General features: G+C 47.1%; 1 protein-coding gene across 7 annotated transcripts in view; it reads left to right on the plus strand.

The window, feature by feature from the left end:
* The window catches only part of Obsc (Obscurin), a 153097-nt gene that overhangs the window by 83920 nt on the left and 41383 nt on the right, over window positions 1–27794 (plus strand). For all 7 annotated transcript variants that reach the window (XM_077646463.1, XM_077646467.1, XM_077646468.1 and 4 more), the window contains 34 exons: window positions 373–551; window positions 634–742; window positions 2713–2891; window positions 3012–3117; window positions 4657–4835; window positions 5309–5414; window positions 6103–6275; window positions 7621–7726; window positions 8477–8649; window positions 11620–11725; window positions 11855–12027; window positions 12378–12498; window positions 12743–12915; window positions 13048–13156; window positions 13380–13555; window positions 14009–14117; window positions 14875–15047; window positions 15271–15382; window positions 16260–16429; window positions 16600–16735; window positions 16952–17121; window positions 17205–17331; window positions 17656–17825; window positions 18295–18427; window positions 18573–18742; window positions 20675–20810; window positions 21512–21681; window positions 21810–21969; window positions 22449–22618; window positions 22982–23117; window positions 23868–24037; window positions 24114–24249; window positions 25642–25811; window positions 26166–26298. In XM_077646463.1, coding sequence (XP_077502589.1) covers window positions 373–551; window positions 634–742; window positions 2713–2891; window positions 3012–3117; window positions 4657–4835; window positions 5309–5414; window positions 6103–6275; window positions 7621–7726; window positions 8477–8649; window positions 11620–11725; window positions 11855–12027; window positions 12378–12498; window positions 12743–12915; window positions 13048–13156; window positions 13380–13555; window positions 14009–14117; window positions 14875–15047; window positions 15271–15382; window positions 16260–16429; window positions 16600–16735; window positions 16952–17121; window positions 17205–17331; window positions 17656–17825; window positions 18295–18427; window positions 18573–18742; window positions 20675–20810; window positions 21512–21681; window positions 21810–21969; window positions 22449–22618; window positions 22982–23117; window positions 23868–24037; window positions 24114–24249; window positions 25642–25811; window positions 26166–26298 — 5019 coding nt within the window. The remainder of the gene's footprint in view (window positions 1–372; window positions 552–633; window positions 743–2712; window positions 2892–3011; window positions 3118–4656; window positions 4836–5308; window positions 5415–6102; window positions 6276–7620; window positions 7727–8476; window positions 8650–11619; window positions 11726–11854; window positions 12028–12377; window positions 12499–12742; window positions 12916–13047; window positions 13157–13379; window positions 13556–14008; window positions 14118–14874; window positions 15048–15270; window positions 15383–16259; window positions 16430–16599; window positions 16736–16951; window positions 17122–17204; window positions 17332–17655; window positions 17826–18294; window positions 18428–18572; window positions 18743–20674; window positions 20811–21511; window positions 21682–21809; window positions 21970–22448; window positions 22619–22981; window positions 23118–23867; window positions 24038–24113; window positions 24250–25641; window positions 25812–26165; window positions 26299–27794) is intronic.

Here is a 27794-nt window from a genome sequence, read left to right on the forward strand (position 1 = left end):
AACGTTGTTATGATCTTGCCTTGCTTTGAAGGCAAATGTTTTCACACGGATCAAGAACGGCATTTTTGTTTGGTTTATTGGGGTTGTACGTCCCAAAGCGACTCATGCTATGAGGGACACCGTAGTGAAGGGCTCCGGAAATTTCGATCACCTGCTGTTCTTTAACGTGCACTGACATCGCACAGCACACGGGCCCCTAGAATTTCGCCTCCTTCGAAATTCGACCGCCGCGGCCGGGATCGAACCCGCGTCTTTCGAGTCAGCAGCCGGGCACCATAATCACTGCGCCACCGCGGCGGCTTTGAACGGCATTTTGCTCTGGCGCTTCCACGTTCCTCGTGCCACAGATCCTGATCAGTCCTCTCCCCGCAGGAAGAAAGACGGGAAACCCTTGAAACCAGACGGGCACAGATATCAGACGCTGGAGGAGACTGAAAACGTCCACTGCCTCATCATAGACGACGTGCACCAGGAGGACGCGGCGCAGTACACGGTCGAAATTGCGAACGAGTACGGCGTTGAAACTGACAGTGCAGCTCTGACGATCACGTGTGAGTTATCGCAGAATTCGCGCTTCTCGTGGCTGCGACCCCACCCACGCCTGGAAAGTTGGTGACAGCCCTTTGCTTTCAGGCAAGCCGAAGTTCAAGAAACCACTTTCTGACGTCGAATGCTGCGAAGGCGAGACAAACATTAAGATCACAGTGGAAGTCGAAGGCAGTCCGGCTCCGAAAGTGAAATGGTAAGATTGCTAACGACTTTGTAATCCACGAGTTTGCCGCACCAAAATTTAACATTTTTATGGGCACAGCGTGAGAGTAAATGTCGGAAGAGAGACTTCCTGCATCTGCATCGCAGATCGCCGAAGAATGGCAGAGGATCAGTTGAGATAATAGAAGACCACACTTGAAACCTTGTTAGGGGTGAGCGGAGACGGCAGGAGGTAAGGGTTGTGAACTTTTACGAAACATTTAACGTGGCTTCTCCTAATGTGTTAACCTTAAAAGCCCCACCGTGAAGAAAAAGTGTCCGGCATAGTGTTGTGTATACTTGCCACCAACTGGTAGGTGGCAGAGTGGAGAGAAGCAATGCCCCTTCACCACTTGTGGGGGAGAGGAGGGAGAGGCCGGAAGGTGGCTGCCACGGGAATAACCCAGAAACGGAAATGACTAAGAATGACTGAGCAAAAATGAAAATGATGATGAATGACTCGGCAGAAATGATCTGTCACCTGCCACGGTTGGCAGGTGGCCAAGCTTAGAGATGGAAATCCTTCCTCTCCACTTGTGGAAAGGCTAGAAGGTGGCTGCTACAGGAAGTACACAGAGGGTGGCTACCGAGGCTTTGACACGGGCGGAGGAATGCGCATCCTGAGGGTGGATGCGACGGGATCGACCCAGCGGGGGTCTACCGTGGAAGGTGGAGTGCCAGTCAGCCCATGACAGTCAGCTTTAGCTGTTTAATGCGCTAAGCCGGAAACCTTAGCTCTTCAAGCAAGGACAAAGCCTAATGCTAACTCATTGTCATCGCACAATGATCATTATAAGCGTCTCCGTAATCTTTTTCTCGTTATTTATGCCAACTGTGACAGGCTTGCGACATATTTTGTTTATTTATTTATTTGTGCAAAGAGGTTTTAAAGTTTTTGTTTTTCTTTTACCTATATTCAGGCTGTTTCTACGGACAACAAAGCATATGCGACTTCACGAGCGTGGTCCATCAGTCGTTACTCGCTGCGCGTTTGATGACGAAGTAAACGTGAAGCTTGTTTTGGGTAATTAAGGAATGAACCTTTTCCTGAAATGAACCGAAAAAGTGAGGCTCATGAGCCGCACTTGATTGCCTCCAGGATGCGCCGATCGTAACTGCGTAAACTTGGCTGTGCCGTGGCAACGGCCAGTGAGCAGGCCAAGCGTGCGAAGTTGGAAATAGGTTGTCATTGCGAAAAGTGCGTCTTTGGGCACTTATTTGGCCATTTACACTTATCTAGTTTATAATCTTCGCATCATTCAGTGCCGAAATATGGTTAATTTATTGGTTAGCTGACTATTAGCCAACCAAGAAAAAAATTGGGAGCGATCAATTGGATTGATTCGGGGGAAGCGCGATAGCATTTTTCTTTTACTCGCCAATCTATTCCAGTTCTGATTCTATTCTTATTCTAATTCTATTCGTAACCGCTTCTTTTATCTATTTTTGCTTAGTCATTCTTAGTCCGGCGTCTCCTTACTCTTCCTTTCAAGTGGAAAGAGGGAGTGGAGAGAAGAACGGTTGGCAGGTGGAGAGAGGGAAATCCCCTAAACACCACCTGTCACGGTTGTTAAGTGGAGGCTTCACACAGACGCTGAGGCCGACGCCCGACAGTTTTCGCGTTCATGGCACTCCTAATGCTATATAGCATTAAAAAACTACCACTTGTGAAATGCGACTGCAAACAACAATGTTTCTTTCACACAACCAGAATGGGCTGTTTTATGCAAACCTTGCTTCAGGTTGTATGAATTACTCAGTGCTTGTGCTTTTGTGTGAATGCGCTGTAAACGGGGAGGTGGGGAGGCGGGGGATGGGGGAAGACTTTATGCATGCATATCAATACGAGACACGTAACACCACTCTCCTTCCCTCCTGGATTTGTATAAACGGAATCTGCATTTAACAGCGTTACTTAATCCGCTAAACAAACTTATGAACGCCTAATTTCCTCTTTTCCAGGTCTCTTAATGACTCTCTCATATGCGAAGACAACTCCTTCAAATTTGAATCCGTCGAGGAAAGCGGGAAGTATACGTTAGTCATCAAGGAAGCGAAATCTGACATGACTGGCGAAATGGTTTGCGAAGCGGCAAACGTCAAAGGCAAGGACAAATGCTCTGGGAAATTTACCGTTAAATGTGAGTCAACCTTCATGTCTAAGAGACCACTTCTCCGTGTAAAGCGTCTCTTGAATGTGTCCATCTCTCTGCTCTAATTGTGAGCATGGTAAGCCTAACGAGTGACCTCTTGTCTTCCAGCGAAGCCAAAGATTGTAAAAGGATTAGACGACGTGAACGTCGAAGTCGGTCAGTCGGCTACATTTAGCGTCAAAGTGGTCAACGCAAAGGATGCAAAGGTTAAATGGTAAGTACAGGATATTTAAGCCGTAATTACTGAAGGCGGATGTTGCTAAAGGCTATGCTGGCTCACTCTGGTGCCTAAACCTGGATATCGTAGCGCAAATCAGAAAATTGTTAATTCAAGTTCAGAAAAAGAGAGGCCCTGTTTCAAACAAATTATAATGATTCTAATTCAAAACATAACTTCATCAAGTGAAATTTATTTATAAATTGCTAAAAGCATTTCATGGGAGTTAAGACAGTGTCACAGTCGCGCCACTTGACATGGTGTAAAAACTGCGCTAAGGGACGGAAGGCAAGGCGAAGAGACAACACCGCTTCGAAGACTACAGCAGCTGGTGCCGCTCCAGTTTGAGTTGAACCGAGGGGCCAGTTAATCACAATCTTGAACTATAAACAATATCTACAAGGACGACACAAAAGAAAAAGAAACGCGGAGTCCTGTCCTGCTTTCTTTTTTGTCTGCTATTCTTTTGCTGTCGTTCAAGTCGCCTTTGCTTGTTTTTTCGTCTCTTCATTCCACTCTGAACGCAGTATACACGGGGTTGTCAAAACACCAACTTTTCGAACAGCACATATTGATGCATGACATACGTTCCGCGGAGCGCTATTAGTTCGCCTCATTGAGGTTCTCAACTTTCTTACAATCAGCACTTGTAGAAAGAGCGCAGGCGCCATCAGTATTCTGTCTATTGCCCTTTATCGCGCCATATTGATGCGATAGCGTTAAAGGTCCGTTCAGCGGAGAACTCGTCGTATTCGTCGTCGCCACTGCGTGCCGAAAAGCCAGATTGTTCGAGTGGGTCGTTACGACACATTAGAGCTGTGGAATGAAAAGTGATTAGAAAATGAGAAAATTGGTAATTATAAGGTTGCAACGCAACTTCAACGTCGTTAGGACATGCAAGTATATAAAGTCAGGAATTAGTCAGGAATAATTAGTCAGGAATCAAACCCCTGACCTTAGGGCTGCGAATCAGGCACGCTACCTTTAGGCGACGCAGGCACATTTTTTAACATGGTATTTATTAAACTTAAAATATGTTCTGTTTACAGGCTCGTATGGCTTCGTTAAACAGAGGCTTTATATGTAGGTTGTGCGGTCTTTCACATAATATGGAAACAGTGTCCGTGCCTGCGTGGGCATGCGGAGCCGCTGACGGAACCCATTAATGCTATCGCGTCATAACCCCTAAAGGCGGAGCTTAGGTGCCCCACGAAATTTTGTCGCACGGATGGCGCGGCGCCAGAATTTGCGAAAAAAAAAAGCAGCCATGGCCGCTTAAATATGCATAAACTCGTCTGATACGCTCTTTATATTAAAAATTGAAAAAAAAAATGCGCAGAGGCAGCGGTAACGGACTTCTCAGTACTTAAGAATCCCGTTGACTACAGTACCGTCTAATATAGGTACGAACCGCTGAGCAGACATGACTCGGGCCCACAGATGAATGCGCTGAAGCTGCACTTCGTGATTCTCTAAACGTTTTTTAGTTAATAGTTTTAACGTCTCTTTATAATTAAGACCTAACTTATTGTTTAGGCTCAAAGACGACTGCGAAGTCACTATTGATAACAAGAATGTCTACGCAAAAGAAGAAGCGGACGCTTCTTTCACGCTGGTCATCAAGTCTGTCACGCCCGAAGACGCCGGACAATACACGTTCAAGATCAAGAATGAACTCGGGGAAGACTCGAGCACAGGACGCCTCAGCACGCAGAGTATGTATTTCACATCAATAACCGAAAAATTTCACCGACATTCCGCGCACGGCATGCGGATCGCAAATAATTTCTAGTAAGCCTACATAAGATGAGTGCCGGAGTCAGGAGGGCTGTGCTTACTTCTGAAGGCCACTTCGTGGCTTAGAACATTCTAAATATAAAGTAAAAAGCAGCATGTAGTCATCGTTACTCTAAGTTTTACTTTTAAGCGAGGTCAAATTCCGGTCATAGGTTTCTATCAGGCCCCACCGCTCACTAATAAGGAACCGTTGCTTTCTACCAATGTTGCTCAGGAGTTCTCATTTTGCAGTTTTTGTTTTCACTTTTTTATGCATACTTATTTTTTTTTCATGGTAGTGAACATTATCTTACTTGATGCAGTGTTCCTGACATTCATTTCCTCAAGAAATTTAAACTCCTTTTAATCGTCTCTTTACTAAAACTGACGTTGCGGTGTAATTTCTTTCCAGAAAAGCCAGAGTTCAAAAAGAAGCTGCAAGACCAAGAAATTTCCGAAGAAGATGTCGCCGAATTTACAGTGGTAGTCACTGGCGAACCAAAGCCGAACGTAAAATGGTTAGTCGTTTTGAGAAACTTTTCCAGCAGATTGAGGTTCTATTAATGTGTAGGTTTTTGTTTTGTTTTGTTTGGGTTCTTGGCAAAGCATCATGCTCAAGCTAAACATTTTTGAAGAGGATAACTTTTAGCAGGCATTTACGTAATTCAACTTTTCAAGCTTTGGAGCTTTAATCCTTACCGTTTGAGCTAATGCCGCCGCGGTGGCTCAGTGGTTATTGCGCTCGACTGCTGATCCGAAAGACACGGGTTCGACCCCGCTGTGGTGGTCGAACTTCGATGGAGGCGAAATTCTAGAGGCCCGTGTACTGTGCGATGTCAGCGCACGTTAAACAACCCCAGGTGGTCTAAATTTCCGGAGCCCTTCACTACGGCGTCCCTCATAGCCGGAGTCTCTTTGGGACGACAAACCACCATAAACCAAACCAAACCAAACCGTTTGAGCTAACGATATGCGCAGCTACCGCAGCAGCGTTACACCATACGCATATGAATATCTAAAGAGACTCATTTGAGTGCAGGTTACATAATCGCGTGTTTTACTACGGTCCTGGTGAACAAAATAAAGCCCATACTCATCAAAATTATTGACTTTTTGTTTCATATCTTCCCAGGAAGTTTGTATGCCGGCAAAAATCGTAACCTCACGCTGCACGTGCGTATAGCCTGGGCTTCTTTGTTTCTGCAGGCTGCACGGAAAGCGTGAGATCAAGGAGAATGACGTCTATGAGATCACGTCTGACGGAGACACGTACACGCTCAAGGTGAAGAAGCCCAATAAAGAGCTCGCCGGAGAGTACACGTGCGAAGCGCAGAACACGTGCGGCAAGGAGTCCTGCTCTGCGAGCCTGACCATTCACAGTAAGCGAGCATAGCGCGAAGCCTTGCTGTCTGCAAATGCAACTCGAAAAATTGCAGCTATGCGACGCCTAGTAGCACTTGCAAAGTGCCGGCTCGTGGAAAATAAGCCTTCGTTATTGCAGGAGCAATCACAAGGCTAATTGTATGCAGTAGTAGGAAGTGGTTTATTAAAATAATAATAAAAAGGAAGGAAAAGATTTTTGCTAGCCCCGGCATCTGCCATCGATACTGAAGCACCTGAGCTGGGGCAGCGGAAATAAAAGATAGCAGGCAGAATGGAAAAATGAAATGAAAGATGTGAGGGGACAGAGAGAGAGAGAGGATGGTGGGAGAAGTAATATACACAAGAAAGCCGCCGCGCTGGCTCAGTGGTTATGGCGCTCGGTTGCTGACCCGAATGACGCGGCTTCGATCCCGGCCGTGGCGGTCGGATTTCAATGGAGGCGAAATTCTAGACGCCCGTGTACTGTGCAACGTCAGTGCGCGTTAAAGAACCCCAGATGGTCGAAATTTCCGGAGCCCTTCACTACGGCGTCCCTCATAGTCTGAGTCGCTTCGGGACGTTAAACCCATATAAACCAAACCAATATACACAAAAACTATTTACAAAATAATAAATATGTACAGGTTGCGCGCGTGATTAGTTCATGATGAAGCAATAAAAACACACGCGCACAACACTATGTTCACTGCAGCTGGAGTGGGGCGTCCAATAATTGGATGGAGCAGGACAGATTTTTGCCCTGAACTGGGCGCGGTTAGGCTGATGGTGGTGGTGGTTAAAGATGATGATTTCAGGAGCACCGCGAAACACGGAGTACTCTCTGTGTACCTATGATTGTAGTCCTGACAGAGATCAGGAATGCGAGCTTCGGACATTAATCACTAGCTCAATCGGGCAAGCCTCTCATTGTCTTTCATTATACTTTTAAATAAATTAGCCTTGATTTCGCTTCCGCTGATCTAGATGCTTTTTTTTATGTAAGGGAGGTGGACAGGTGGCAGTAGTTCTTCGGAATTTTTTTTTTACTTATAAAGCAAGGGTTTATAAGTAACATCACTGCAATCATTGCGCACCACGTACCGTATTTGCTCGCATTATGAACGCACCTTTAATGTAAAAAGATGATGCACATTTTATATGAGCGTTTATAGCGCGGGGTAAAATTTACACTTTTTGCTGAATAAATTTTCCGAAATTAATGGTTAACACTGGGGGTGCGTTTATTACACGAGTGCTTTCGTTACGCAAGTACGGTACTGTAATGGGATCACAAGACCAAACCCGCATGCACCCTGTGGCTTCGTCACAGTAGAAGTATGATCTCAAGCGTTTTTCTTCCAGGCAAACCGGAAATTATCGAAGGCCTGAAGGACATCGAGGGTGAAGTTGGCGACGCCGCCTTCTTCACGGCGAAGATTGCGGGCTCTCCGACTCCGACAGTTGTCTGGTAAGGCACATCCTCCTAATCTATGGCTGATTTTGTAAAATATCGCTAGAACATCATGTACTTAGAAGGCGAGACTCTCGGTAAAACGGTGAATTTGGATTTCTCGAAAAATTAAAATGAAATCTCTTGGCAGTAATAAACTAACGTCCTCGCCAAGGGTGTCTTCCAATACCAGTCTTTGTGTGTGTGTGTGGGCTGTCCGAGCTTCTGGCATTTTTTTTGCATTTTTCATGGCTTAGGTAACAGGTAATAGATATTTGTTTATACGCGTACTACTGCTTGCACCTCAAATCATTATTTTCGCTGTCATGAAGATGGCTTCGCGGAAGCGCTTAAAAAAACACCCTAATCATATTTGTCGGTGCACAAATTATTCAGACTTTAGTGCTCCCCGCACTCAAGTGCGGCACCTCACGCAATTGGAACAGCTGCCGTATACGGGAAGCAAACGTTGGTGCACTTCCGCTAAGCGTTCATTTTTGCTACGCGGGTGAACAAACTATAAAGAGAGGAAAATTTCTAAGTACATTGATTCGAGAAGAAATACAGAAAGTATTTTAGTGTTGCGGGCTCATTTTCTTCTCTTGTTTTTTTTTGTTCAAAAACGTTCGACTTTCCACCGCTGTCTGTCGACTCACGAGCGAGCGTGCTCACGATTAGGCATTTGCAGTGACAGGCATCCGGTCGTCAGTCGACTTCGGCGCGTAGTTTTCTGACGAACTGCGAAATTGTATGATATTCTTATTTCAGGAAAAAAGACGACGAAGAAATCACCGTGGAAGCCACGATTAAAGAAATTCCTCAAGGAAAGTCCTACAAAGTGGAATTCGACGAGCTGACGCTGCTACTTGCTGGAAACTACGAATGTGTTGCGACCAACAAGTACGGGTCTGCGTCGACGCGCGGAAAGTTAACTGTTCAAAGTAAGTCTCACTTAGCTACTTTGATTCGCTACCTGGTCCACGAGTATGCAAGTTAAAAGAACTCAGTACAGGACCAGTAATAAAAAATGGGTACTGTTGAGGCTTGCACCGAGAGAGACACATAGAGGTTTACCGTCTCGCATTAACCTTCTAATAACGGTGCTTTTCGCGTCGAGATTTGACCCAGGCTGCGTAAAGGAAGCCAAGACCATCGTTCTCCATTATTCCCGACATCAGTGGCTACGGTTAAGCTACTGACTGCGGCTGTGGAGGCAGTGTAAGCCTGCAGTGCAGAAGAAACAGGCCATCTCGGCTTAATGCCCATTAACGGCGCTCTACGAAGCGGCCACAAAAGAGGTGTTTGCTGAACATTTCATACGAAGTTCGTGGCTATGCTTCTAATACAGTACAACAGCTCACACTTACCCATCCTGTAATAATATAAGAGGCATACCTGCTCCTCCTGCTAGCTAGCGTGTCTTCATGTCTCTTTACGCCGGTTATTGTTTTAACCATAATATGCTTCTGCTTCCGTTCTGGGCACTGAAACGAACATCGTTCCGAAATCCCGGCGAGGTATACGCCGACACCAGCGGCCTCTGAAGCTGAATTTTCCATTCGAATTATATGAAAAAAAAAAACTTTCTCAGCGATGCGAGTGGGATTCGAACCATTACCGGCGCAAATCAAGCACTTTCGTTTTTCGCCGTCGTCGGCCTTCACCCGTTCGCTCTGCGCTTCTAAATGCTCGGCGGCGTAGGGCTGTAGCGTCGCAGTTGTAGCTAGAGGAGGGAAGAGTTAGGAAGCGTCTTCTGGACGGAGGGCGCCACGCGGGCTGGGCGCCGGAGCTGAAACGGGCTCGACTGTGTCGTCAATGGCAACTTAGGGTGGCCGCGCACGAAGGTCAAAAGTCGGCCATGGAGGTCGAACGCTTCACTAAGAACGAAGAAAAATTAGCTGCGGGATGACCGCCGCGGTGGCTCAGTGGTTAGGGCGTTCGACTACTGATAGAGTTCCCGGGCTCGAACCCGACCGCGGCGGCTGCGTTTTTATGGAGGAAAAACGGTAAGACGCCCGTGTGCTGTGCGATGTCAGTGCGCGTTAAAGATCCCCAGGTTTATCGAAATTATTCCGGAGCCCTCCACTACGGCACCTCTTTCTTCCTTTCTTTCACTCCCTCCTGTATCCCTTCCCTTACGGCGCGGTTCAGGTGTCCATCGATATATGAGACAGATACAGCGCCATTTCCTTTCCCCAAAAACCAATTATTATTATTATTTAACTACTGCTGAACCTGATTAGAGAGCGAAAGCTGTGGTGTATCGGGCAAGTAGACGCGGCTTGTTGTCTGTAACCTTGCGTGCGTTCCGCACACTAGATAGGCAGCGCGCCCACCCTGGCAGGTGGTTAATGGTTGATCGCGAGAGGTTGGTCACCCAATGAACGCTGCGGCCTATTGCTGCAGTGCCGCGTGTCTGCCACAATGTTGTCAGCGCTAATCCTTTCTGTTCGAGTGTACGTCAACATGTCACACCGATGAGTCGGCTGACATAGAGGAGACACAATATGTACAAACACTCATGTTCTGTTGTAATCGTAACCAGGTCACAGTTGCATGTTTGCAAGCGCCACAGTCACCTGGCAGCTGATTTGGCTAATTCCTGCTCCCATATCTCTAATGCATGCAGCCCACATCTCTCTATCACCACCGCCACGTACCTCAAAGCGCGATTGAGGTGTCCACTGACTCAGGGAGCCAGTTATGCGCCCTTCCTTTCCTCGAAATCATCGGCGTCTAGAACGTTATTAACGCCAACACCAATGAACACAGTGAACGCCGACGGCCTATAGAAGCGGGCGAGCGCTTGGTTTCGGTGGTGGCGGCTGAGTGACGTCATAGCTGTCACGTGGTTCCTCCTCTGTTCAAGGTCAATCTCGCGCGCACAGAGCACACGGCGAAGAAGCTACGGAGGGCAGTAGTAAAGCTTTCGCTTTAAAATGGGCGAACACTGCCATGCTTCATGCAGCAAAAGTTGGGAGGGACGCTGAGCGCGCTGCCTAGCACGAAAAAGAGAAGCGGCTGAACGCCACGGAACGAAAAACAGCAAAAGCAGTGATTCACGCCAACGGCACGGTCAAGCTGCATGGAATAAAAAAAAAGCGGCAGATGGCCGCAACTCATCAAGCCGCGAAAGCAGCCACGGCTACCGAGCGCGCAGCCCACCCGGAAGAACCGAAGTTGCCCAAGACAAGGGCACCTCTAGGAGCCGAGGGACTTGACCGAGACCCATTCAGAAAGCGCGGCTAGCCCCATTTATGAAACGTCGTACAATGTTCTACGGTTGGCCTGCAATGCATTCTATGGTTCCACCCACTCTCGACAATAAGATAAGCTGTAATTTTGCTAGTTTACTTTTTTTTAGAGGTGCGATCTCGGGCTTTTGCACAGGCTGGAATTAAGGGATGCGACGCTGTTGTCTCCTGCGGTCATGCGGCCTGCGCGCTGCGCTCAAATTCAGTTTCAAGGCGTGCTGTCGGAGCCAAGTATTGACTGGCGAAAAACTCTTTTGCCCGTTTATTGCGCCTAATGTTCCGTAAACACGCCTCTGAACTCTGTTTTATCGACATCGCCCACGATATAGTACCTCCATACTACCCTGCAATCACGTTAGTACTATCACGTCCGTATGTATGGACCCGATATTTTGGGAAAATGTTGAACTTGATTAGAGATTAGAAAAATGTGTGACTAGTAGATCGTAGTCTACATTTACGCTGAAAATAACAACTCAATAGCAAGTCCTCGTAATGAAAAATATTTTGCTTCATTTGTGTAAATAAAGCCGCCTTTAATCTTGTTCACTCGTGTTTTAAGCACAGCTGGTGTAGAATTAAAATTATTCACTTAAAATGAGATAGTAAGCATTGAAAGCAAAAAAAAAATATTATATCTGTTCTTCGTTTTTTCAGGCAAGCCGAAGTTTGAGAAGAAGCCCGAGAACCAGTGCGTTTACTCAGGGGAGGAATGCGTGTTTGAAGCAAAGGTGTCCGGTTTCCCCACACCCAACGTCACCTGGTAATGATTCCGAAACTGCGCTGAACATGCAGTTCTAATTGTCACTCGTATTAAGGCCTACAACCGAGTCTTAACACTCAATTTTTGTAAGCACCGAAGACTTGGTTCTGACTGCTCAAACCTTTCCAGGTCGAGGGACGGTGAAACGATCGAAGAAAGCGCAAAATTCACCATCTCGTCTCATAACGGCACTCACCGCCTCACAGTTAAGGATGCCAAGAAAGATGACGAGTGCTTCTACACATGCACTGCCAAGAACAACCTCGGACGGGTGTCACAGCAAGCAGAGCTTACAATCAAACGTACGTAACCCTTTGTGCGTGTTACGAGACAAGATTCAAGATCCCTTTCGGGTAGAAATGCGACGCACCATTAAAATGCGGAACGCTGTGGAAGTGCAAGGTGCCGTTAGTGACGCATTTGAGTCGAACTGACAGAAAACAGCTCACTTGATCTTGTTTGCATTGCAGCTGTTAATCGCGGTGACTGGTTGGACTTTTCCTTTGCGGCCGTCTAATAAACATGTCATTTGTCGTTTTCCACATTAATCAGTCTTTGACACACCTGCCTAATTTATGTCGTTATGTCACCGGTACATGTAGCACTGTAACGATGTGTCAATGACGACATATTTGCTGTCTTCTGTTTGCAGTTCCCGACGATGCAGAGGCGCCGACATTTATTCGACGCATGACAGACACTGTAGCAGTTATCGGAGACAAGGTCCGCTTCGAGGTCAGGGTAGCAGGGAAACCAACGCCGAAGGTTACATGGTAATTGCCAACGTCTTCGCAAAATTACTTCGGCGTCCCAGTACGAACAAAAATGAATTAAGCAAGCAACCCCTAATCAAAAGAGACTCGTGCCATTTTTTTTTTCTTTAATTAATGACTGCTAAATATTAATGCACCCTAATTTATTCACTGATCGTTCTAGTAAGCTGCGTCTTCATGATTGCTTGCAAACAAAAGGGCTGTGTTTTCTTTGAATAGTGCTCACTTTTTGATCTCTTCTCAGGTACAAAGACGGCGAAGAATTGTTCGAAGGCAGGAGGGTGGAAATCAAGGAGGATGGGGACACTCACACTATAACGTTGAAGGACCTAGTGATGCGGGACGAAGCCAAGTACTCGTGTAAGGCGGTTAATGAAAAGGGCGAGGCAACCGACAAGGCTCAACTCACGGTGAAAGGTCAGCAACATTTTTTGTTTGCTTATCTACCATTGCGACATTCACCCTTCTGTGACCACGGCGCTGCTAACATGGAAGTGCCGCTTGCGCCTACCTTCTCTTATTGCATTTTTTTCTTTTATTTCTTGCCAGAGCCTGTTGCCCCAGCGATAAAGGGACTCAAGGACCAGGAAGCTAGTACAGGGTCCACCGTAAAGTTCCAGGCAACTATTACTGGAATTCCAGCTCCTGACGTTATTTGGTAAGCCTGTCTCCCCTTCAGCCTAATTGCGTATCGGCATAGCCTGTGAACTTTCACTATTCGATCGCTCAGCCTTATTTAATAGCGAGGTTAATTTAGTGAATAGCAATTTTAAGCCTGTACCCTGGCAATCAGATCGAAAAAATGTTTTTATCTATTCGCCGCATTGAGTGCGTCCCTTTGCATTGCTAGTTTTTCTGTAAGTTTTCGTTTCTACTTTCAGGAAGAAAGACGGCAAGGAGCTGTCACCCTCTCATAAGATCACGATTTCTTCGGATGTGGAAACGGAGTCGTACACGCTTGTTATCCATGACGTTGATGACGATTTCGGGCAATACACGTGCAAGGCGTCGAACAGCGCTGGGGAGACTGAAGCAGATGCGATGCTCACCCTCAAAGGTGCGTGACTGCTGCTCATTTTTATTCTTCTGGTCAACCTAGTGAGCGGTGAGATTTTTTACTTCTCAGCATTTGTCGAAACAGCATGGATGTGAAGGCAAAATAATCAGATTTATTACCAGAAGCAAGCTAGGTGTAAGCGCTTGGAGCAAAAACAGTAGAAGGTATAACGAGGGCACTTCGATACAATAAAACGTCTTTACCTTTCTGTGCAGTCTATCGCCCTAGATACCTAAATAAGCAAGCTAAGCTGCCTGCAGGCCTTATATCTGAAACGATATTTACGGCTAATCACTCTGGTGTGAACGCTTGTGGTGTTTGGCTCTCTGTGGGTGCCAAACACCCACAGCAGTGTGCTAGCAGTCATTCATATCCAAAGCGAGAGTTTAGATTTATTGCTTATGAAAAATCGTCCCTTTGCTAAGTTTTGTCAATCTTCTTAAATCTGCACAGGCGAGCCACCAGTTTTTATTAAGGAGCTGGAAGATGTAAAGGTCACCATAAACGAAGAAGCAGTGTTTCACTCCAGGATTAAGGGAAATCCGACGCCGTCAGCAACTTGGTGAGTGGCGCCAGACAGACACGATTAGTTTGCATTGAGGTACCGCTGAATGTTGTTTCGAAGGGAAGCTAATGCAGTAATTCCCCAAACAAAAGTAAAAAATCCAGGATCTTCAGCATGGCGAAGACAAATGCGCTGACATATTTTACCTCGTTTTTTTTTCATATTTGAGCAGTCACTGAATTCTATAGATCTAAGAGATATAGAGAGAGGGGATAAAGGAAAGACGTTTAACAGAATAGCCTTCCTCTCTGGCTGATATTTTTTTCCTATTAGAATGTATTTAGTAGTCCTTATTAGGACGCTGGGAATAAACGATGAGAAAGGTACAGTAGCGGCGCCGTAAAATTTCAGTTCCTGTGACGCAAGAAGCCTATCGTGACGTCTTAGACGAGAATGCAAGCACTTTAAACTGAGTTTGACAAGCATGCATTTCGTGCCTTCGCCAAAAGCCAGCGAGTCGCCACCACATATGGCGTAGTACTTAGCAGTGTAGCAAAGATAGGAGAGCGCTCACAAAAGCTCTTGCGCCAGAGCTCAGTAAGCGAAACACCATGCGGTGCAGAACAGGACTGTCCTTTTATTTCAGATAGGCCCTTGTTCTAATGCGCACTTTCTCACAAATAAAAAGGTCTTACTATTTACCTATAATGTGCTCGAATATCATTTCATTGTAATTCACCTATTCTTCATTCCTCGGGAGAAATATTTCATATATTTAGCTGACGACAGTTTTTCATCCCTTTATATTCGACAGGTTATTGAACGGAAGCATTCTGACTGAATCTGAGGACTTCTCGATTACACAACATGGGGACTCGTATACTCTTAAGATAACGAAGGTAACATCTCATGATGTCGGCGAAGTGGTGTGCAAAGCCAAGAACACTGCTGGACAAGCTTCATCCAAGGCTGGTCTTTCGCTGAAAGGTATTTTTCTCACTTTATTGTTGATATCCCGTCGCCTGCTTAAGGAACACGTCGTTACTCTCGGAACGGCAAAATCATCATTGTGTGTGTCATGATGTTCAACGCTATATCATCAGTAAAGACTACAATACCTCAATAATACTACGTTGCATTTAATGCAGTTTACAAAAACAAAAACTCCTACCGATGACAATTGTTTGTTTTTTTTTCTTGGCACGTACAGAAACTGCTCCAACGGTTGCAAAGAGTTTGCCGAGCAAGGTCCGTGTGGAAGATGGGGAACCGCTCAAGCTGGAAGCGAAGGTGCCTGGACATCCGGAACCTGATGTGCAGTGGTACGACTTGTGCGCTGATACCAAATCCAAGCGCCAAGCGCGACAGCACTAAGCGCTGAATGGCATCCTTTAAGCAGGCAGTTACTTCAATTCCAGATCGCCATTTCTTCTTGGGTAGCCAGGGTCGAAGCGACACGCTGCTGCAAATTAACCGGCCCTGATTTTACCGTAAGACGTCGAAACAAGGGTTAACTCCTCCAGAAGAAAAGTAATATCGCCAGTAATAAATCAGTACAAACAACAAAGAATAATGTGGTGCTGTAGAAAAGAAAAACGTTGTTTTTTTTTTACCCGTTGAGCCACTGTGCTTGGAAGAATGTAAAACTTCGCTTGCAGGAGAAGTTTCGGTTTTCCATTCTCTATTATTAACTCCCATAATCGTCTCGGCGCACAAATATACGAAGTAGCTCGATTTCTGGTTGCTTTTTATTAGCTTTTAGCTCAGCTGGTAACATGACCGCAATGATCCCGACAAAATAGCGAGCTGCAATTCATAAAAATACCACAGTCTCAAAAGAGAACAATGGTTTTTATTCAGCTCCGATGTTGTGGCATGAACACATTGAGCAAGCTTGTTTTGTTGTGAACGATGTTCCCAAGCAGACGTCAGTATGGCATTTTTAGTGTACATGGGAATGAATAAGTTTATCATATTTCGGACGCGTGCATATCGAAGCAAAGCCTATCGTGACTCATGAAAGATAAGTTCCCAGCGCTTTTTACTAAACTGAACGAAACGACTTATTGTCCGAAGTTGCAGTGAATTGACTCAAAGTGTAACGCGTGGCACTAGGAACATTGTTTCTTTTGGTAGGTCTGTGCCTCTGTCCCTGCCCCCTGAGCTCTTCAAGAGCGCGCTTTCTGGCCCCAATTACAGGCTGAAGGATGGCGAGCCCATCGTGCCCTCTGACCACGTAAAGCTGACGCAAGAGCCAGACGGTACAGTGGCCCTGGAAGTCGACGAGATCCGTCCTGATGACGCTGGGCACTACGCTGTGGTTGCAAACAACGACAAAGGGAAAGCAGCCACAGAATCTGACGTGGAAAGTGAGTTTCAGAAGGAAGAGCGCTAAGAGCACAAAGCGACTCTCTCTCTCTCTCTCTCTCTCTCTCTCTCTCTCTCTCTCTCTCTCTCTCTCTCTCTCTCTCTCTCTCTCTCTCTCTCTCGTGGAGAGCATTTTCCGACTGTACGCATCCTAATTTCGTGCCTTGCGCAGCCAAGCCAAAGGGCGACGACAGCGTCAAGAGTCCTGCTTTCTCCGAGGGCCTCAAGGATGCCACCCTGACCGAAGGCAAACCTGGACACTTGGAGGCAAAGTTGGCCAAAGGCAGTGCGCCTTCAGATGTGCAGTGGTAAGGGTCCCATATTCCACTTATTGCGGTTGGCGTGCTTGTTGCCGCGCTTTTTTTTCTCTTTGTCTTTTTTCTTGTTTCTTCTGCTGTTGCTACTACTGTTGCTACAGTCGTAAACCGCACCCCTCCTGTATTAATCTATTTCGTTTGGTTCGTCATTTTATTCGGTAGCTCGTTATCTTCAGTCTTCCGCTTCCTTCTCCCCCTTCGCGGCAGGTTAAAAGACGGCGAGCCAGTCAAACCGTCTGACCACGTCAAGATGGTGGAGAAACCGGATGGAACCATTGCGCTGGATATCGACAAAGTCACTCCCAGTGACGCCGGTCATTACAGTGTGATGGCCGAAAACGACGAGGGTAAAGCAGCGAGCGACGCTGATGTTAAAAGTACGTCCCGCTTTTGTTCTTCTAGACGCGTGGTATCGTAATGCATATAAGCTTACTATAGTACGCTGCTCTTTCTGCTGCAGCCAAGCCATCAGATTTGGAAGGAAAGCCAGTCTTCGAAGAAGGGCTCAAGCCGACTACCCTCACGGAAGGCGAGCCCGGACGCCTGGAAGCAAAGATGCCTGCCGAGGCCGCTGCCCCTGTGGAATGGTATCTCGCTGTTTCCGCTCCAACGGTGTTGTTTTTTTTATTTTATTGCGAAAATTTTTCGTATAATGTTTAGCATGGGCTACCCAGTTGCACGAAAATGAGGCGGAAGTAGTTACACATTTGCTTCGAGCAATAAACGTAGAATAAAGTTCATGAAAGAAAGGAGCAGAAAAGTTTCAGCATGGCAGTTTTTTATTATTTAAATTTTGGTTAAAACTCATGTGACTCTTGTCTTTAATGGCTTAATACTTGCCTGTTTTGATAATAATTTGTGTTCATCATACCCGAGTGTGACGCGCTGTCCCGTCGTCATTCTGAACGCAGGACGAAAGACGGCGCACCAGTCAAACCAACAGACCATGTCAAATTGGTTGAAGAGCCCGACGGGACAGTGGCTCTGGAACTCGACGAAGTCAATCCTGACGACGCGGGTCACTACGCAGTTAAAGCTACCAACGACAAGGGCTCAACACAGTCTGAGGCCGATGTCAAAAGTAAGTTCACCCGCCGGAGGACTTAACAATAAAGTATTTCGAGGCCACTTTCAGCTAGCGATGCAGTGTTGTGACAAGGAATCTACGGGCGTATAAAGCGGGACGGGTGTGCAAACAAAGCTTAGAGCGGAGTTGGCAGAGTTCCTAGGACTGAATATTCTTGAGCACAGTGGTTCGAACATTGTAGCTGCGATTAGGCAGCAGTATGGGCTCTCGCCATTGTGGACGCATTTCCACACGCACAATGTGCAATAAAGCCTCTTCGCTGAGGCACAAGAGCAATTTAAACACTTTTGGGCGGGCAAGATGTCCGTAACCATTTTCCATGCTGTCTATCGATGCTTATTACTTTGGCCTTAAATATTATCGATAGGATACCTACATGCCACCGGCAGAATTATCAGTGGGACCACGTAGAAGAAGGTTAATGTATGCTTTATTATGTGAACTCCGTTGTTTCTTTTCCTAGCACAACCTAAGGGTGCGGAGCCAAGCAAGCCACGCTTTGAGAAAGGACTTCAACCGGCGACACTGCCTGAAGGCAAACCGGCTCGACTTGAGGCCAAGGTGGCTCCGGACACTCTGCCCATCAAAGTTGAATGGTAAGCGCCATAACGAAAGAAAAGAGAACAAAACGGTTTGAACCTAAACTAGCGCTAGTAAATGAAAAGAAGCGAAATAGCGCGTCTGCGTTTGGCTTGCTTTCCCGTAATACCTCGGTGCGAAATTGTGCCAATTTTCTTTCAGGCTTAAAGATGGAAAGCCAGTCAAGTTAGACGACAGAGTGCGGGCAGAACAGAAACCCGATGGCACCTTGGCGCTCGTCATCGACAACGTCAAGCCTCAAGACGCCGGTCATTACGCTGTTGTTGCTTCGAACGACGCTGGAAAGACACCGTCGGAAGCGGACGTGGATAGTAAACAACCTCCTTGGTTTCCTTTATTGCGTGCCAGTGACTTTATTGAGCGTTTATGAGCTTGAGTCCGTCTGCTGACGGAAAGGCCCGATTAAAAATGTGTAGCCAGCCTGAATATAGAGGAGACGACTGCGCTCGCAGCCGGTACATAGCTGCCTGGAATGACTCAATGCGGCTGCGAAGTGCAGCGGTCACTACTCGGCACGCTTTTCCTCTCTGAAAAGTGCTTCTTCGAGGAAATAGGTTCGGAAGAACTGGGCTGAGCCGCCGCGAGGAATGGAAAATTTTACCGTCAAGCTAGCAAGTTTTCCCTCTTATGAGAAACGTTACCGCAGCGCTAGACGAACGTTCGAAGACAAACGTTGGCAGTAAATAGGGTTTTAAGGACGTTAGCTCTTGCTCATCACGTTTCGAGATTTCGTGGGGTCTACTACACCCTTGATCACAGCGCCATCTGTGGCGGCAACTACTCATCACGTTTCGAGATTTCGTGAGGTCTCCCACCGCCCTGAGATCAAAGCGCCATCTGTGCCTGCAACTAGAAAACAGCGCACCTCGCATTGAGACTTGTAGCACCGTCTACAATAGCATTGTAGAAACAACCACCTGCCGCGTGCCAATGATGAGGGCACGGTCCAGTATGGTGAATAAAGGTGGAACTATGTGAGTATGACGTCAGGGGACGAAATGTCGGTATAGTTTCGGTTTCTCGAATTCAGGATGGCGGCCATTAAAATTAGTTGTGCCATCTCATCCCTTTCTCTCCCCCCTCACCAAAAAATTAATATGGATTAGCTCAGCTAATACAGGATATACAAAGCTAAATCGAGATTGAGGTCTCCGTCGTCGTAGTTCACGCAGCATGGCACATGCACTACAAACAATTAATTGTACAAATTACGCGTCAATTCATCACGATGCCTGTGTCTCATCACTCCCAATGGCCGGTGCCTTCCCCGCTGGCCCCCACGAGACCGCTAGTGCCGCGACGCGGTCACTCCTGACAGCGCACAGAGCTCTCCCAAAGCGTTACGCGGAAGCTTCATGTCCGGTGAAAGGTGTTGAGAGACTTTAGTACTAAAGTATACAACCCCGACTCTGTGGTTGTGGTTTGTCGGGTTCGCCTTATCCCAAGGAATAGGAGATTATCCACGCTTATGGTGCGTGTTATCGGCGGGCTCGGTGTTTCTTGGGCTTATTATAAACGAGGCGGCGATGCTCGGTTAAATTGAACGACCATGTCGCAGTTTCCGTGCAGCTCCGGAAACCCTGCAAATGCTAAGCAATTCAACGCCTTCGAGAGATACCAAAGTGACGGCCAGCTTCCTGTCCGCTTAGTTAACATCAGAGGTGTAGTAACAACTTTCCTTATTCCACGTGATTTCAAAAACACTGTTTAGAACCACTGACCACGAATAAGTATTGTACTGAGTACGCGCGGATACATCTAACTTACATCGGGCCTGATTCATGAAAAGTCGAATAACAGGCAGGACGTCCGATGCACAGGTATTTAATTGCAGCACAGTTCTAACGTGGCGACTGCGGAATAAAGGAACAGCTATAAAATATTCTAAAATACATCGATTTCAAGGTTCAGCGGCGAATGTATAGCCTGTGTTTCAAGCTTTTATTGGAAACGTATCCGCTACTTGGAAACGCAAGGAGACAAAATGACAAATGACACACGACGCACAGCAGTATGCATTTTGTCTCCTTGTGTTTCCAAGTAGCGCATACGTTTCCAATATGATCAGTCAACTGGCCCCTGTGTAAGCCTTGTTAGTTTGAAGCTGCTTTTGTGTACAAAACATTTTCGCTTCTTCATTTTCCAGCTAATCTGCACGTTTTAGATAAAGCAGTTAAACTTGAAATACGACTAGGTTCAACGTGGTTTAGTGCCTTAAACGACATTTTGTCTGTTTTTCTCAGCCATTCCCAAAAAGGCCGCGAAGGATCAGAAGCCAATCTTTGAGAAAGGACTCGCGCCAACTGAGCTGACTGAAGGAAAGCCGGGAAAACTGGAAGCGAAATTGCAGCCAGGAGACAAGCCATTGGACATCCAGTGGTAAGTTGATTACCAGCATGTTCTTAAAGATTGCACTGGGCAGTTAGCATAATTTAGACGCTTAAACTTTGCCGTTTCAGGCTCGTCCTGTGTCTCTCCTCACCAAATTCTGTTATTTGCCAGCAATTCAAATAGTCGCGAGCCAAAAAATCCGAGAAACTTCTTGGCCAAGTCAGGAAGTACTATAGCTTGCAACTGAGAGCCGAGGTTCACAGCTAGACACTTCTAATGTACTAGCTCGATGTACTCTAATATACTAGTTATCGATGTCGATAGCACTTTTATTAGCGGTTGGCTCTAAACCACACCTGAGTAGGTGGAGGACGAAGTCATATGCTATAATCTGTTTTAGTCAAATGAGGTGATCAGTGGCAGACGTGGCATTTATGTGCCTAGATAACTTTTCGCGTTCCGACAGTACTTTCGTTCCGTGAGCGAATGGTGTGTCTATCATTGACTTCCATGACCGGGCATCGTGTCATTGGCCATGAAGACCATCCAGCGCTCCTGCGCCGCACAGTCACGAAGGGCTCTCACGTAGCTGCGCTTGCGGCACTTGGTGCCCCTCCCCACCCCTCTTTCCCATCATAGAAGTTGCAGCTGAAATATTACGTCAGGAAACGTGGTGCATACGGCCCCACATTTTCGCGGAAACTAGTTCACTTTGATGTGACTGCTGCTTTCCCGTTGTCGTTGCACAGGCTCAAGGACGGCAAGCCCATAAGGCCTAGCGACAGGGTGAAGCCCGAAGAGAAACCCGACGGCACCGTGTGCCTTTCAATTGACGATGTCAAGCCTGAAGATGCTGGCCGGTACTCAGTGGTTGCCAAGAACCCCGACGGGGAGACCGCTTCCGAAGCGGACGTGACAAGTAAGTGCTGAAAGATTTTCCTGTGGCTGGTTGGGGTTTCACTGGCCAGGTGATGCGTTCTTAAACTGCGAAGATGCAGTTACTGCCTCCTGCAGTACTGACAGCAGTATGGATCATGTATTCCTCAGCAAAGCCAGACAAGACCGCTGCTAAGCCAGAGAAGGCCGCCGCCAAGCCAAAGAAGCCCGCCTTCGAGAAAGACCTCGAACCCGCAACGCTGACTGAAGGAAAACCCGCCAGGCTTGAGGCAAAGCTTGCTCCAGGCAGCAATCCCACAAACGTGAAGTGGTAGGCTATTCTCACGTTTTCGCATCTCCTGTTGATATTAGTTGGCATGCTGGGTTATTTTCTTCTGCCAGGTGACTCGCGTCTTCTTTATGGTGGGTGCATTCGTTGAGCGAGGTGCACGTTACAGATAAAATTCACGTAGTTACGCAGATTTCTGGAGCTTAGCTCTTGAAACTACAAGCAACTAGAATCAAAGCATTTCACTTGTTATCCACTTATATAGGTGTCTCGGGGCACATAAATGTCATCCCAAGCCAAATAAACATCTTCGGCAGGCAGTCAGTATAAGCAGTTGCTCGAATAACAGTGACTTGAGAATAACGGAATAACAAGCAGTTATTACATAGCTGCAGAGGACGGCGCGTTCGTTTCGCGGTTTGCAACGTCTCCTGTAGAAAGAGCAAAATGTTTGAGCCGTGGCTAACGCTGCACCATTTGGCCGGCGGAATATGATCGTACCGTTTTTCTTCGTCCCTCAGGCTCAAGGACGGCAGGCCCATCCGCCCAAGCAGCCGGGTGAAGCCGGAGGAGAAACCTGATGGCACGTTGGCGCTTGTGATAGATGATGTGCGACCGGAAGACGCCGGAAATTACTCCGTGGTCGCTGAAAACGACGCGGGTGAAGCGGAATCGGAGGCTGACATCAAAAGTAGGAACACTTGGAAATCGCAACTTTTCACGGGGCTACTAAATTTAATATCGGCTTTCATGCCTCTTCGCAATGAAAGCGTGGAAATTGTACTTATCTCTCCGAACATTCTTCATAGTACACTCAGTTTTAACTGAGGTAAGGACTTCAGGACTCGTGAAACCAGGGCTTCGGTGGCCTAAATGACTAAACCATCGTTTGATCGGAAACTTCGGGCTGCAGTGTTACATAAAGGGCTATTATTTGTCTGATTTCCAAACTTTTTTGGCAATATAGCGATTATTTCTAAACCTATTGCCGATATCCACTGGTACGACTGTTACGCACGTTTAAAGCCATAACAATGCCCTTGTTTCCTAGCAGCTCAGCCTGAAAAATACCGTAAGCAGCGCAAGCCAGCTTTCGAGAAGGAGCTCGCACCGACGACACTTACGGAAGGCAAGCCAGCTAGGCTTGAAGCCAAGCTTGAGCCGGACAGCAATCCTACGAGTGTGAAATGGTGAGCACTCGAGTATTGAATATTCTGGCTATGACTGGTAGTGTCGACACACACAGCGCACTTGTTAAAGCAAGCACGCGTCTCACGTTCATAAGGTGCATACCCGTTAAACGAGAAGTGTTAAAATAAAAAACAGCGCTGCGTGAGACGTCACAGATGGTGCGAAAGAAATTACGTTTTCATCAGCCACAGCTGCATTTCAGGCGCGGTTGTGTCAGTCGTAAACGCCAGCGTAGGTTACGAAACTACAACCGTTCAGCATTGATAACGACGCTAGTAGGGATGGTGTTTTGATGAGAAAATTGCCTGTCACAGGCTTGTAGAACAGCGTAGCCGTCGTCCTTGTAGTAGAAAATGCGGTAATCGGCGTGCGCAGGTTAACGTATACCATTGGATTGTTCATTGTACACCATAAAGCTAGAGCAGGGAGGACATTTCTGTCTCCTCTTCGCTTCTTGTCTCCTTCTTCCGCTTTTTTACGCCACACAAAAAAAGTAATCGCAGCGGCGCAACTGCGCCAGATACCTCGGTCTTAGGAACAACAGAGCTCATACCAAGGCCAGGCCAGGCTGTGTGAAGAATGCGACAGAGGCGTCTCTCTTTCCATTTTGCTAGGCCGTTAAAACGCAGCTATTTTGTTCCACTTGCCCTACGGTTGCCTGCAAGCGTAGTTTTCCCAGGCTGCAGACATATAAAGTAGCGCTGGAAACGCGCCAATTTTTTTTCTCACTAACTGGAGTTATTTCGTAGGATGAAAGACGGCCGCCCGCTTCGCCCCAGCGACAGGATCAAGATGGAAGAAAAGCCTGATGGCACGCTGGCGTTGCTGATAGATGACGTGCGGCCCGAAGACGCCGGAAATTATTCCGTCGTTGCAGCCAACGACGCGGGCGAAGCGGAGTCGGAGGCGGACATAAAAAGTGAGAGCTCGCGCGCTCTCGAGTCGATCAGTCTTGGTCCTAAGCGTTGCGATTCGTTTCAATCGCGCCGACGCAGCCCAGCCCGACAAGTACCGCAAGCAACGAAGGCCCGCATTCGAGAAGGAACTGCAGCCGGCGACTCTACCCGAAGGCAAGCCAGCAAGACTCGAGGCCAAGCTTGAACCAGACAGCAATCCCACCAGCATCAAGTGGTGAGTGTTCATGGGGCGTTACTCGTACAGGAGTTTTGCGAAACAAAAAAAAACTAACGTCTCGGACCATTCGCAACTGATTCGTACAACGTCCGAAGGGAGAGAATGACGTCTAAATAATTTGTGCTCCGTGGAGTTTGACACCTTGCAGGCGCTGTGCTTTGTAACTTTTATTCAAAATTCGACTAAATGACTTATCACACATGTTATGAACTGCTTATTATGCATGTAAATGCCTTCTGTAGGGGGCTGGGACCTTTCGTCAGGTCATTGGTACCTTTAGTCCCAGTCTCCACTCGCTATGACGAGGAAATAAGGTTCATTCATTCATTCATTCATTCATTCATTCATTCATTCATTCAAGATAGGTAGATAGACAGAGAAGATAGAAACAAACTGAAAAAACGAAACCAAGCTGAAGCGATTTCCGTTCACTTCAGCGAAACTGGTTTGGTTTGGTTTATGGGGGTTTAACGTCCCAAAGCGACTCAGGGTATGAGAGACGCCGTAGTGAAGGTCTCCCAAAATTTCGACCACGTGGGATTGTTTGACGTGAACTGACATCACACAGTACACGGGAATCTAGCACTTCGTCTCCATCGCAATTCGACCGCCGTGCCCGGGATCGAAGCTCAACGAAACTGCTTTCAAAGTCGCCGCTTTATTCGAAATCTCTCAGGACTGGGATATTGAAACTTTATCTTCAACACCCCAGTTTTTATCAACAGAGTGTTTGTACTAAAACTTCACCATCCCATTTACTTCATTCTGATCTATTAACTCTTTGCTCAAAACATGTTAATAAATGTGGGGACTTAAAAGTGGCATTCGCGCACTTGATGCAAGAATTCAAGTACAACCACTGCCAAACACGACCACTGCGGCGCTCCTTGAACTGACCTCTCCGAAAAGGAATATTTTATTCGTTTTAGACGACCTCGAGCGAATTAGCCGCGCTCCTCCCGAAACACCTTCTGGATGAGCGTCTGCATGAGACGAGAAGGGGGTTTATGTCGTGTCGAAGTAATGAATGATCAAGAAGTTTTCAAAGTGAAAGAGTTCTTCTCACCCATGTAACTCGAAAACAGGATTAACAACGGCGGAAGAAAATCATTTCAGGAGTTCATTTCCTCCTAACCAGCAAGCGAGCACGATCTCGTATTTCTGTGTAGTGTCTTTGACCACCCACATCGTCTCTGTGAGCCGCGTGTCCTGCGTGCACAACACAAAACGCAAACACCAGACTGGAATCTCGAGTTGAGCGATCCGCAGGAAACTGTGGCGTGAATCCTTCCTCTAGCCGTCCCTCTACGTCATGGTTTTAAAGAAACAGAGTGCATAGCTGCCATCAGATTGTACGGCCCAGTTATGACTCACACCTTTTCTTCCCAGGCTGAAGGATGGCCGGCCCATTCGCCCCAGCGACCGCATCAGGACCGAAGAGAGGCCTGACGGCACACTGGCCCTTGTCATCGACGACGTGAGGCCAGAAGACGCTGGTCATTACTCCGTTGTGGCCGCCAACGACGCTGGAGAGGCTGCTTCAGACGCCGATGTTAAGAGTAGGCGGGTTTTTCAGTCATGCATGACAAGATTTTCTGAGAAGGAATTTTTTTCTCTTGCGCGCGCTCTACTTTGTACACTGGCGATTCCTGATTCTGCGTTACATACAACCCAGCTTCGAGACTCGCCCCAAGAGAACAAAGAATATATTTGAGTTAGGAAATAGTTACGTATTTTTGTTTGGTCCTGTCGAAACTGGTCCTGTCGAGCCAAAGCAGCGATGCAGTTCTGAATGTCGCCGTGTGATCTTGTCTCTTGGGCAGTGTTGCTCTGACATTTCGCATAACGTGTTTTAGCTGAAGTCAGCCCGTAATCAGTAGTTTTCAATCGCCACGTTCACTTCTACCCTGCAGCCAAACCCGAAGCGCGCGTCCCCGGCGAAAAGCCTGAATTTGTCATCGAGCTCAAGAACGCGGATCTTCTAGAGGGGCAACCCCTGCATCTCGTGGGAAAAGTCAAGAGCGACAGCCCTTTCACGACAGAATGGTACGCAAGTCTTAATTCTTTATTTATTTTAGACGGAAGAGGTGGCGGGGGGGGGGGGGGGGTAGTTTAATGCCATATAGTTTGGCACACTTCGCAGTTTTACGGGGCAGAAAAAGAAAGGTGAGTGTTTTAAAAATGTTTGCTTGTTTCTAAATTACACATAACTGTAAGGGCTAAAAGGGCAACGGGTCATGCCCGCGATTAGTACTCTTACTGCATCAGCGGGAAATTAGAGATCACACAAAAACAGACTTTGCCGAACCTTCTTTTACAAAAATGGCAGGGCACAGCACAAGGAATGTCCTCGAAAATATTTTTTTTCTATGCCAAATGGAGTTGCAGGACTCCGAATGCTCTTTTCCTTCCCACTCGCCTTGCTCCCTCAGTCAAGCGCCTATACCTTGTGCTTGAAGCGTAATGGCCTTAGTTGCCTATGTGCCATAAAACACAACACAAACAACTAAGCGCGAAGCGACGCGCCATGCTTCTCGTCTGTGAGACGGCTGTGAATGCGCTGCATTTTTATTGCTAACTTTCAGTCGAAGCGCTCTTTCTATGCTACGGATCTTGGCCGTTCTCCTCTAGCGTGTGTCCGTTCTTCGCTCCTCCCTGCCCTTCGTCTTTGTTCATGACGACACACCGATAAGCCAGCCATTAGTGTGCGCGAACTTTTGACGAAATGCATGCGCTTCGACTATGCGGCGACAAGTTGTAGCGCACTGTAAATGTGTAGTGTGTAAATGTGTAGTGTGGCGTTTCATTACGTTTTCATTTTGTTAGGTCGTGACGTAAGCAACAGAAGGCGGCCAAGCAAACGACCAGTCACAGGCACGGCCGGTCTGGCGTGGCGCCACAACCGTTTTCGCCACATCTAATACGGCCGAGCCACGGGGACCATGATTCGCCAATTCGTCGCACATCCAGCGCACAATTTCTTTCCTGGGACGGTATCAGTGCCGGCAACACTCGTCAGATGTATGAAACGCTTCATCGTGATCCGTCATTCGTCGGCGCCGTTCTGACAGTGTAGTACGGATGTAGGGCGCGTTAAGTAAGTGGTGCCTCATGGTACCTTTCTGCTACGATCGTCGATCAGCGTGATGTCATCCTCCGGGCTTACGTCACCAAGAGCAGCGACCAATGACGGAGAACCTAATAAAACGAAAGCGAAATGGAACGCTACAAGTTACGGCCTCGGCAAGCTCAAGCTCTGCGCACTGCGTATGAAAGTCGTATCTCAAGAGAGGATAGATCCTACTTACCGTGCCCGCCATATTGTTTATTCGTGATGCTCCTAACGGCCCACGGGAATCAAACAACGTTACGTTTTTGTCTATTTCACTTTCCTTTCTTGTCATCTAGAACCGCAACAGCAAAACGGCGCATTGCCGATTTGCTGCTTCGGCCTCGAACGTCCTGCAACGGCGGCGTACCATAAAGGGAAATGAAATTGACATTGGCGCTGTCCAGCCCTAGAATGACCTTAATCTCACTAC

Source organism: Amblyomma americanum, chromosome 1, assembly GCF_052857255.1.
Source record: "Amblyomma americanum isolate KBUSLIRL-KWMA chromosome 1, ASM5285725v1, whole genome shotgun sequence".
NCBI lineage: Eukaryota > Metazoa > Arthropoda > Arachnida > Ixodida > Ixodidae > Amblyomma > Amblyomma americanum.